This window comes from Vigna unguiculata, chromosome 3 (assembly GCF_004118075.2).
Source record: "Vigna unguiculata cultivar IT97K-499-35 chromosome 3, ASM411807v1, whole genome shotgun sequence".
Classification (NCBI taxonomy): domain Eukaryota; kingdom Viridiplantae; phylum Streptophyta; class Magnoliopsida; order Fabales; family Fabaceae; genus Vigna; species Vigna unguiculata.
Window position 1 is genome coordinate 63,423,271 of NC_040281.1, and position 12,862 is coordinate 63,436,132.

At 31.8% G+C, this 12,862-nt stretch overlaps 2 protein-coding genes across 2 annotated transcripts; one reads left to right on the plus strand and one right to left on the minus strand.

Moving 5' to 3' along the window:
- Nucleotides 1-4,086: 4,086 nt before the first annotated feature.
- On the minus strand, nt 4,087-5,820 carry LOC114179736 (trihelix transcription factor ASIL2). Its single transcript, XM_028066160.1, has one exon. It carries the CDS (start codon nt 5,377-5,379, stop codon nt 4,447-4,449), a length of 933 nt encoding a protein of 310 aa, XP_027921961.1. The 5' UTR covers nt 5,380-5,820; the 3' UTR covers nt 4,087-4,446.
- Nucleotides 5,821-9,647: 3,827 nt separating this feature from the next.
- On the plus strand, nt 9,648-11,339 carry LOC114177835 (UDP-glucose flavonoid 3-O-glucosyltransferase 7-like). Its single transcript, XM_028063409.1, has one exon. The coding sequence runs from the start codon at nt 9,741-9,743 to the stop codon at nt 11,133-11,135; it is 1,395 nt and encodes a 464-aa protein (XP_027919210.1). The 5' UTR covers nt 9,648-9,740; the 3' UTR covers nt 11,136-11,339.
- Nucleotides 11,340-12,862: the final 1,523 nt, after the last annotated feature.

Consider the following 12,862-nt stretch of genomic DNA (forward strand, 5'->3'; position numbering starts at 1 on the left):
ACTATTTATAGTTAAATGCATGTTTCTGTTGGGTTAAATAATGTGTTGTGAATAAAAATTCCTCTATGTTACAACACCGGAGATTGGAATATATTTCCATTAAGAGAATCAAGCAATTAATAAATGATGAAGATGAAGTACTTAGTACTTTACATTATGCTGACTTTAAAACTTGTGTAGATTGCATTAAGAGTAAGCAAACTAACAACTCCAAAAGAGGTGCTAAAAGAAGTTCAAACTTACTAGAAATTATTCATACAAATATTTGTTGTCCAAATATGGATGCAAGTAATTTGAGATACTTCATCACCTTTATAGATGATTTTTTACGATACATGTATCTTTACTTACTTCGTTCTAAGGATGAACCTGTGGATGCCTTTAATGTTTTCAAGGCTAAAGTAGAGTTATAATGCAAAAAACAAATTAAGATTGTGAGATCAAATAGAGATGGATAGTTCTAGTATAGTGGACAAGCACCTAGTCTATTTGCGAAATTTCTTCAATAACGTGGGATTGTTGCCCAATACACTATGCTTGGTTCTCCATATTAGAAGGGTGTGACATAAAGAAGAAATCGTACTTTAATGGATATGGTGAGAATCATGAGGAGTCATGCAAAGCTTTCGAAATTCTTGTGGATTGAAGCACATAAGACAGTTGTGTACATAGTGAATTGAGTTCTCACTAAGGTTGTTTTAAGAAATCCTTTGGTTAAAGACATGTCATTAAAGAATTTTAAGGATCATTTAACGCAAATGGAAATTGGTTTCATGTTGTGACAATCATATTTTTTTACTTTGATAAAACTCTTATACAGTTTTTCTCATTCTGTTGTGCACATATTTGTTTATTTTGAGAAATTTCGTTTGACCCCGAATAAACATATGGTTTATTCATTATAGTTAATTGTTTTTGATAAGAGACTTTATATATTGTGATACATGGGAGATAATACTCATTTTTGGAGGATTTGTTACCATGATTAGGATGTCAACGGGTAGGGTACGAGTAGTGGCTCTCTGGTACCCTATCCGTAGGATAAATATTTGCCTTATCTGTACCTATATCTGTGCGGGTATCCGTTATGTGAGTACCCGCATATTTTTTTAATATCCACATGTACACATGGGTATTTACAAAAGAAAAATTTAATATTTAACAACATATTTTAATCATAAATTCAAATAAAAATACAATGCACAACATTCATAAAATTCAAACAAAGTGCAAATAACTCATTTAAATAGTATTGAATGACAATTTACAAAGAAATAGAGATTTTTTGAAACCAATTGATAAAAAGAAAACCCATTTAAGATCAATGTGTTAATGTTTTAATCATGTCTTTAAAAAAAATTAATTTAAATCAGAGTATAGCGGGTACAAGGGTATGAATACTATGGTACATGTATTTGTCTCGTTAATATGCGAGTATAAAAAATATTCATACCCATTACTCGCAGGTATCCATTTACAATATTCATCTCCTACCCGTTGCAGGTTTTATCTGCGGATACTTAAAGAATAAATTTTTTTTTAACCTCCCTACCATAATCCTTGTATTGATTGGTAATGAGATAAATAGACCAAGTAGGAGAATGTTGGAAATTTTCTAAATATGTGATATGTGAGATAATATAAGATATTCACATAGTCAATTACTTTCATAAATGTGGTTCATTTGTCAACCAATTTTTAATTGTTGCATAAATATTTGATATAGTAATCCCATATAATTGACAATAATGTATTATGACAACTTTGAAAAAAATCTATATAATTGACAATATAGTGATATGTGTTTTTGGTCATTAAATTTGCTTATACCATCAAAATTAGAGAATGAGAGTTTAAAATAAAAAATTACATCAAAAGATTCTCATGACAATTTCAATAGCAAAAGATTAGTCCTTAATTCTTTTTTATATTAGTTCTGCATAAGACCTTTATTGAATTTGTTATAAATTAGATAATAATTGGGATTGTTGTAATAATAGTTAGTTTTAACTATTGAAGTTATTTTATTATTTATTGAATTTAAACATGATTTTTATTAATATTTAAACTATCGCTTAAAAGTTAGGCCCATGGTCAAATCTCAAGAAATAAAACAGAACAAAAATATATTGTGGAGAAATCCATTTGGAATAGATTTTGGATGTAAACAATAAAAAAAGGCATATTAGATCTATTTGGAAGTTTTCTTTTTCATTTAATTTTATTAGAAAAATCTCTTTAAATATTCTTAATGGGCACTTTGAAATTTCTTACAACTCTTTTCAAAATATTAAGTTAAGAAAAAAAATGATAAAATATTCTATTCTACAAATATTCTAATTTTTATTTTTTCTTACTTGTTGACTTTATTATTAATGTGGAGCCAATTAAAATTTATTTTTCTTTTCATGTTAAAAAAATCACTAAGATGCCACTTTTGTTAAATTTTTTTTTTTTTAAAGAAAAAAATAATTAAAATATAATTCTCATGTTTATCAATTAGAAATTTATTTTCATAACGTCCTTCATTTTAAAACATTCATCTTTCATTTAAACTCAACTCAAACATATTAAAAAGTTTGACTGAAAATCAATTTAATCAATTTAACCCAACTAAACTCATTATTCACTGGGTTAAGTATTAAAGTATTAAAATTTGTTTCTTAAATTCATTAATGATTAACAAATACCAACTATAGTATTTTTATGTATTGTTAAGTTGAAATACATATTACATGACGTTAAAGTGTTAAGGAATTATGTTCATTAAGAACTTTACATTACTTGTGTAGACAAAATATATCATCTATATCATCACCCTTCCATGGAAATCATATTATTTATTATAATGAAAAAGAGTAATTAATTAAATTATTAAAAATATAAAAATATTATAAGAATCAATATTAAAGGTAAACATAATTGTATAGGTAAAATATCACAAATAATTTTTACGAAACTTAAACAAAATTTTATAAATTATCAAAAAAAAAAATAGTCTATTACATTTCCAATTTGAAAAAAAAATGTGTTCATTCAAAATAAATATTCAAGAAGTGTTAAACTTAGTTGAAGTATAAATAAAATAGTTGACATTTGATTAGAGATTAAATAAATCAAGTTTATAAAGAATTTAAAATAAAACCATTTGGGATGATAATATACATAGGAATTCCCCCATTTATTTATTTATATATTAAGGGAGTTGTCTTATCACACAAATTATTTCCTCATTTTACTCTTACTAATAGTTTTTTATAATATAAAATTTACAAAAACACCAACTAAAAATATATTAAATCATAGTGGAGAAAACAAAAAGATAACTAATCGTCAGTAAAAAAAAAAAGACCCAAAAATAAAAACTAACCACCGCATTGTATATAATCATATTTTAATGCATGTGCTAGTCACTTAATATTACCCAAAGTACAAAATCAAAATATTACTGATAAAAAGCACTGACATTTTTTGTCAGTTGTATTTAAAAAATAATTCAAATCATTATTAAATATTATATAAAAAATAAAATGTTTAAAACATTTGTTAATTGATCAACGTAAAACAAAGAAAATATTATATGTAAAACACATACATACATAAAAAAGTTGATGTCAATAAAATATAAAGATGGAAGATATTTGTAATCCTCACTTAATGAAATATAAAACAGTTAATGAATTTTTTTTTTTTTTAACACTAGAGAGCAAGTCTCTCCAAAGAATTCAAACTGAACGGGTTTTCTTCTTCTGATGAAGGATGTTGTTTTGAAATTTCTGACTGCAACTTTTTATCAGATTTCTCATTACTTCCCTAGTTATGTTATAGATACTTGTATTGAAGTATGCTTTCATACCCAATTGCACATATTTACTTTATATTACTTTTTGCTACAAGACGCCCCAAAAGCACGATGAACTGCTACAGGTTTCAGCAAACCAACAAGTGATCTTGCCTAAACCAGAATCCCCACAAAGAAAGAACAATGTAGACAGATGCAAGAAGCAGATAAACCCAGGAAACAGACAAGAATGAATATTCACCGGAAATCCAGAAACCTGTGCTCAGAAGACAATCAATGACGAATTCATGATATTCTTATTTTTAAGATTAATACTACCATTCAAACAGAACAGTTGTTGATGTTTTGAACAGAGACAATGACTTGCCCAATAACTCTATGAGTTACTCTTAATAAATCCAAAGTACACAAACCAAATTTGCAAGAGATTCTGTCATCTGCTTTTATTTAAACATAGGAAAAAGACGGCAAGAAAATCAAAAACTACAAAATGAATATCTAAAACTACATCCTTCATTCATCCAACACCAACCAACCTAACACCGTGACCCTTAAAATTACAAGAAGAAAAAATGGTAACAGCAATGCAATATCTAAACAAACAAACAATACTGGAAACCTTCTTATTGAGACCTTAACCTTAGTTAGGGCTGCTGAGGGGAAGACACAGTCTTGGCCTTCTTCTTTTCTGAAACTGCCTTGGCAAAGGCCTCAACAATCCGTTGTTGTGACTCCAGAATCATCTCAGTGCGCTTCATTTCCATCTCCATGCGCATGCTTTCAATCTCCCTCGCCATCTCCATCTTCATCTGTTCCATCCTCACAAATCCATCGCCTAAAACCTTAATCGCAGCCACCACCTCCCCAACCGGGTCTCTCTCTCTCTTCTTCCCAAAATTAGAATTAGGGTTAGGGTTTTGATTCAAATTAGGGCTGAATTTCTGATTCCCAACCTTCCCAAACATCCTGGAGCCAGACCCGGGTTGAGCAGGGGACATCCCGGTGGGAATTCGAATCCTAAATCCACCGGCACCACCGGAGCCCGGAAACCCATTCCTGTACAACTTGTTCAAGCTCCGAGTGTGGCCGTTGTGGTTGATCTCCTGGTACAGATCTTGATCGTCCTCGTTTTCGTCATCATCGTTGTCACTATCGGAATCGTGTTCGGGTTTGACAGGAGAGGGACCTTTCTCCATGGAGTCCATGAGCTTGAAGTGGACCCAGGAGGAGTTGAATCGGGAAACGGGGAGGGAGCGAGCGCGTTGGATCTCGGTGCGGTAGCGCTTGCGGAGCTTCTCCATTTTGTGGCGGCACTGGACGGGGGTTTTGGGAGGGGAGGCGTTGGGGCAGCGGTTTGCGACGGCGTCGGCGACCTCTTGCCAGTGGGTGGCCTTGAGGTTGCCGCGGCCGAGGGAGTACCACTTGTCGCGGTAGGCGTCGATGAGGGCGAGGGTTTCATCGGGTGACCAGCAGGGAGGAGGAAGGCGGCGGGAGGAGGGGGGCGCGGGGAGGGGAAGGGGGATGAGGGCTAGGGGGACGGCGGAGGGAGGGTCGGGGGGTGGTGGAGGAGAGGCCATGGAAGAGGAATGAAGGAGAATGAGAGGGGAAGAGGGGTGAGATAGAGTGGGGGAAAGTGGGTTTGGGTTTGGGTTTGGGTTTGGTGGTGGTGGCGTTTGGTAACATAGTGGGTGGTGGTGTGCGGCTGGTTTTGAGATGTGGACAGGATAGGACGAGGGAGGGCACCACCGATTTGGTGGGGGAAGAGGCTAACGTGCGCCGCTCTCACTATGCGCACCCACTCACTTCACTTTGCCCTGACTTGGACGGTGGTGATTGGGTTAGCATTTTGTTTGCTCCTCCAACACCGCACACATCACCTATCACATATCTCATAGGTTAGCTTAAGGTTACTCTGCCACTACTCTCTGTTCATCTTTCACTCACTAATGCACCAACTTTTCTCAACTATTACTTTTAATCATCATTTCATTCTAATGATTAAATTAACTAACCATAGACTATACTATACCCTACCCTGCACACACTACTAACACCACTCTCCAAATCAAACTTGAATTGCGCCTCTCTCTACACTACAGAAATTTCTATTAGCACTCCCCTAAAGAAAAGACAGGAAAAAACAATAGAAGGTGCTAGAATAAACTATTCCAGAAAGATAGAAATAAATTAAGGTTAATGAAATCATTTTACTGTGGAAGGACAGAATGAACTTAGTAAGTAGGGAGTGAAAATAGTAAAAGCCATTTAACAATAATGTAGGATATGCTCAAGCCTATTTAACTTTAAAAAATGAGGGTTACTGTAAACAATTTGGATCAAAACCTTTTGTAAATAATATTTAATTGATTTTTTTATTGTTTAGACTAATACGCTAATTTATTTAGAAAATATAAGGGATATAATAATGTTATTGAATAAGATCTTTATTATCTAATCACCATGTTTACACTTACCCATTTAATAATATAAAAGATAAATTACTCTTAATTTTTTTGTTTATTCATAAATTCAATATGGTTCCTGTGTTTTTCTTTTAAGTGTTTTGTTCTCTTAATTGTTTATATTAAAATCTGTTCCGAAGGTAACATATAGTAACGCTTACAAAATTGTCACTGTAATAGTTTAATTTAAATAAATAAAAACTGAGTATACTGACTTTTTAAAAGCCTCTAATTATATAAGTTAGTAATTTTCAATTAAAATAATATTGGAAAAATAATGATATTCAAATTATATACCATATTTTATTAACCTAATAATTTTATAATTTTTATATATAGCAGATTTCCCCTGTTATTGCCAATAATAAGTATACTATTAATAAAAAAGTAAATTTTAAAAACAAAGTTACTACATTATTAAAGAAACATTTTTTATGACTATTATGTGTATAATTTCTTTTAAGATAATAGTAAATAAAAGTTATTAATGCCTAATGATATATAGAGGGCATATTTCTTTCATCTATCTTTGTCCCCCAATTGTTCATGTAATATTCTCAATGTTTTCTCCCGTATAAGACAATATGATTTTTTTTAATTTTCTAATATATTTTTATTTACTCTTTTTTTAATGGTTGTGAAATTAAAAGTCGAGGGAGTTTATTTGTAAGTCTATATTATTTATATAATGGAAAGAGTGGGATTGAGAAGAATGGGCGTTGATTTTGTGAAACTTTGACTCTTTTAGATTTTTTTTTTTACAGTATCTATCTATAATTCTTTTAGTACTATCAAAACATCTTTAAATTAAAGTTTGAATTAAAAATTTAAAATTAGAAAATATTTTTAAAATATATTAATAAAATTTGCATTCAAAATTCAAAATAAAAAAAATTTAAAATGATTTTTTCTTATGGATTACGATGATTTTTGAACAACTTTTACATAATAATGATAAAATTTAAAATATTATACAAATAATAAATAATAATTAAATATTCACATCATTAATAATCTGGAAATAAAATAAATAATTAAATATTAAAATTAATATTACATTTAAAATTACGATACATTTATGTCAAAGTTAATATTTCTTAGTCAAACGTAAACATTAAGTTAATGTCTCTTTGTTTAAATAATATAACTGTAATGCAAACAAAAATCAAGTGCTTTAAGAGTAATCCCATGTGTTGCCATTAAAGAGGCTGAAAATTTTGTCTCTCTAGATCTTTCAGCACACCCATACACCCACATCACGTGGAAGTTTGATGTTAACTCTAGTTTAAATATTTTTTTTCTCTCTCAACTCTCTGAATCGTCTTTAAGTATAAAGAAATTTCACGTTCAAAAGCAGAAAATATTTTGAGAATGCGTGGTTATTCCGAGCAATACTAGCAAACGTAATTGGATGGGATCGAAGCATTGATGCTATTGGCAGAACTTTATTATGACTAAGGGAAGCATGCCTCCCAAAAGTATTTAATTTTATGTTTTATATGTAATTTATATATTATATATATATATATATATATATTAGTTTTGAAAATCTTTTATCATTTTATTCATATATATATATATATATATTATTTATATATATTATTTATGTATTTTTATTGTTTAAAAAATAAAATAAAAATTAATTTGATGGATGTTCGTTAATAAAAAGTAATAAGATTTTGTCTCTGTACATAATATTTTTTTTCACTAAGTTATCAAAAAAGTATGAAATTAAAAAGAAAGATAAAAAGATAATCGAGAACGAGATCGAAAAATATATTATCACAATATATCTCATAAGTCAAGATTAGTATTATATTATGATTTATATATCTTTAAATTTATGATTCTCTTATTCCTATTACGATATTTTTTCCAACTTAAGCTTTTCCCAAATTAGTATGAACCCTAATCCAGATTTTAGGAATTCTTTTATCAAATTGGCATGAACCGTAATTATAGTTTTCTCAAATTAGTATACTTCTAAATTATGAAATTTAGAAATTTTGTATTTTTAGTTTAAATTTGAAAATTTTTATGAGTGTATCTAGATTGCATTACAAATTTTGTTACATATAATAAATTAGTTGAATAATCTTAAATTGAAATATAAATGAAAAAAATTAGAAATTGAAAAGTATGTCCATGAATCAATGTGGAAAAACAATTTAATTAAAGGAAATGAAAAGTTTATTTATTTGATTAAAAAAATAATTTTATATAAAAAAAAATTATTTTGGCATCTTTAAATTTTTTATTCAAGTTCCACCACTGATTGGCATACGTCTGTGGAGATCAACAACTCCCTTTGTCGTCGATTGAGGGGCTTGTTCCGATAGACCCAATAAGTCCAAACATCGCTTAGGAGTTGAGGTCAAATGCAATTTAAACACTATCGGACGGAGCTGGATTAGGTCGGAACATTGGAGACGTTTGACAACTCTCTTTGCCCTCGATTGGGGGCTTGTTCCGGTACACCCAATAAGTTTCACATCGCTTAGAAATTGAGGTCAACGCAGTTTAAATACTACTGGACAGAGCTGGATCAGGTCGGAACATTGGAGCCTTTTGACAACTCCCCTTGTCGCAATGACAACAAACAAAAGTCAAAGACAAACTCTCTGTAAAGTTAGACTTTATCTTTCTGGTCCTGTATTCACACATGCACAATTATATATATATATATATATATATATATATATATATATATATATATATATATATATATAAAATACCAATTTTAGACGATTTAAAAAAATGAAAATGTTTAATAAAAGATATACAAATTAATTTTACACGATTATGATTATTTATCGACTATTATATTCTTTAATTTTTTAATATAATTTAAATGATTAAAAGTTGTATTTGTTTTATATATGCATATTCCATATTATAATGACCTTTTCCACAAGAATAAAATTGAGTATACAATTATGTATAGATGTTCAAAACAAATATATTCACAAATATTCAAAAAAATTAAACCTTCATAATAGTCAAAAGAATGACTACTATCATTAATATTTTCATGATTTTCATGATTGTGAATGTTTAAAATTATTACATTGAGTTATAAACATTGTGAAGTTAATATCTTTCAAATTTAATCATATTTATTATCATAATTTAAAATTTGGTATCTACTTTTAATTTCTTAATTTATTTTCAATTATTATGAAAAAAAATCATTCGTCTAAATCATAATGGCATGCGTTGCACGAGTTTAAGAAACTAATATAATTATAAGTTAAAATGTTATTCTAATCACAGTTAAAGAAAAAAGTAAACAAAATAAAATAAAATAATCTTTTGTGCACATGGAATCTTGCGTAAATAACCACGACCCAAAAAAAATAATAATAATGGAATCAGAGAGTGAGGAGGAGCTTCCTTCGTGTTGAGATGCATTATATCAAAAGCACTGTTAACAAGAAAGGGTGAAAGCATCGTGTGTGAAGTTTGACAGAGCAATAATGGAAAATCAACACCCACCACTCAACCTTCACTTCATTCCTTTCCTGGCACCCGGCCATCTCATCCCTCTCTGCAACATAGCCACACAGTTCGCCGCACGTGGCCACCGCGTCACCGTCATCACCACTTCCTCCTACGCCCGAATCCTTCGCAAATCCAGCCCCTCCCTCCTCCTCCATGTCGTCGACTTCCCCGGCGGCGAAGAACTCATGTCCGCCGCCAATGATCTTGAAAGCGCCCGGAATTTCTTCCACGCCAGCATGCTCCTCCGCGACCCCATCAGCCGTTTCCTAGAGCAGCACCGACCCGATTGCGTCGTCGCCGACTTCTTCTTCCACTGGGTTCACGACGTGGCGAACAATCTCCGCATCGCCAGACTCGCCTTCAACGGCTTCTCCCTCTTCACCGTGGCCGCCATGGAGTCCGTGAAATCAAACCCCGCACTTGTTCCCGACAGCGGCCCCTTCGTGATCCCGGATCTTCCCCACCGCATCACCTTGTGCTCGAGACCACCCAAGGGGGTCTCCGCCTTCATGGAGAGGCTTCTGGAAACAGAGATGAAGAGCGACGGTCTCATCGTGAACAGCTTCGCGGAGCTCGACGGAGAAGAGTACATCCAGCACTACGAGAAAGGCAAGGCCCACAAAGCCTGGCATCTTGGGCCAGCGTGTCTGGCCGCGAAAGGCGGCGAAGAGAGGGGCGAGAAGAGAGTGGTGAGCGAGGAGGAGTGTGTGAGTTGGCTGAACTCGAAGCAGGCAAAGTCTGTTGTATACGTATGCTTCGGTAGCATGTGTCGGTTTCCCGATAAACAACTTTACGAGATAGCTTGCGGGCTTGAAGAAGCGGCGCATAATTTCGTATGGGTGGTTCCGGAGAAGAAGGGGAAGGAAAAAGAGAGCGAGGAGGAGAAGTTGAAATGGCTCCCGAAGGGTTTCGAACAGAGGAACGCAGAGAAGGGACTCATTATCAGAGGGTGGGCCCCGCAGCTTGTGATCCTGGCCCACACTGCTGTCGGGGCCTTTCTCACGCACTGCGGTTGGAACTCGACGTTGGAGGCTGTTACAGCTGGAGTTCCCATGCTGACGTGGCCGGTGTTAGGGGATCAGTTCTACAACGAGAGGTTGGTTACTGAGGTGCGTGGGGTGGCGGTGGAGGTGGGCGCCACCGAGTGGAGAGAGACCGGTTACGGGGAGAGGGAGAAGCTGGTCACCGGAGATTGCATCCAGAAGGCTGTGAGGAGACTGATGGACGGCGGTGATGAAGCTCGGGAAATCAGACGGCGTGCACAGGAGTTTTCGGATAAGGCTAAACAAGCTGTTCGCGATGGAGGCTCCTCTCACAATAATTTAACTGCGCTCATTGCTCATCTCACGCGCCTCAGAGACACACGCTAATCCTTATGCCTTCACACTGCTCACCACAATAACCTATGCTTGTTTGTTAGTGCTTCTATTATCAATCTTACACGTGTCGTTTTATCACTGCATTTAACTTTGTTGCATTCTTATCTTATGTACTTTAATATGGGAAAAGCTATTTTTGTTTTTCTTTCACTATCCTTGACAATAATAAAATATTAAATATTTAATTAAGGGGAATTGATACTTTTACAACCTCTGAAACTCATATTTACTCCTAACGGTTATTTATACTATTTTTCATTCAACAATTTAATTTATTATCTAAATTTAATATTTTATTATCGATCGCTGATGTTAAATAATTGTATTTGTAAGAGCTGGTCTCAAAATCATTTTTTCTTAATTCAATTACTGAAAATAAAATTTATTATAAGATAAAGGTATAAATTTAAGTAGTTGAGGATAAATAACTACTCCTTTATAAATTGTTGGTATTATAAAAAAAATGTAAGATCATCACTCTTTCTTCTTCAGTATGCATTTTATGCTCTGTTGCAAAGGCTTAGGATTAGTTTCTCATAAAAATTACTAACAGTACCATTTCGGAGTTGAAAAAACTCTTAAAATGGAGTGATTCAAAATTTGAAATTTATATTTTGTACACGTAGATTGATATTTATCTGGAAAATTGAGTATTTTGTAAACAAATGGTGTTGATCGTCCGGACTCGATCTGATTCATAAAATTTTATAAATGTAGAAATTGAACCTAAGTTTCCTTTTTGATAGTTAATATTTTATATATGAGAGATATTTTGATCGGTTGGTTATAATATTTATAACTTTTTTTATAAATAAAGGTTAATTCTTCTCAGAGTTACGAGAGCTATTTTATGACTTTAATATTTTTTATTTTACAGTAGGTTAAGAGAATATTTTATGCTTGTTTCGGTGAGAAGATTCAGATTTTTACGATAACAGTAGTATATTAAGGAATTCCCACAAAACTTCGATAAAACACTTTAGGGGGTTTTCTATTTGTATTTTTTTTTTGTTTTTCTGTAATTTGGGTCGTTTGTTTTTGTTTATGGGTTCTTGGGGTTGAATATGCCAAGGTTCCATATTTGGACGAGGACACGTAACTTTATACTCTTGGGCCAATTTTTTTTTTTATGAGAACTCAAGTTTGGGTCTTTCTTCCTGTACCTCCAAAATTATTTTTACACTTTAAAAAAAAAATTAAATTGGAAAAATATCCTTTGATCATATAAGTAAAGTCACGAACATCACACCCTTAAAATAAATTTCGGATATCGACTTTCGAAAGTCAAAATATATAATCGAAAGTTAATTTCCAAAAATCAAAATATATAACTAAAAGTCGACTTCTGGAAGTGAAAATATATAACTGGAAGTCGACTTCGGAAGTCAAAATATATTATAGGAAGTCGACTTCCGGAAGTTAAAATATATTACTGAAATCGATTTCCGGAAGTCAAAATATTATTTTTAAATATTATTTTTTTGTTTAATTATTTTTAATACATTATATAAAAAATTATATATATATATATATATATATATATATATATTTATTTATTTTTTAAATATATATTAAAAATACATAAGAAATAAAATAAATTAAAAATATTTAAACTTTATATTAAAAAAATATTAATTATGTTTTAACTACTTTTAATTTTATTTAAAGTTTGTGTTTTCTAAATTTTAATTTTTATTTATTTCTTTTTATGTTTTCAT

Excerpts from the sequence above, each read along its gene's own strand:
- LOC114179736 (XM_028066160.1), bottom strand. The coding sequence starts at position 5,379 with ATGGCCTCTCCTCCACCACCCCCCGACCCTCCCTCCGCCGTCCCCCTA.
- LOC114177835 (XM_028063409.1), top strand. The coding sequence starts at position 9,741 with ATGGAAAATCAACACCCACCACTCAACCTTCACTTCATTCCTTTCCTG.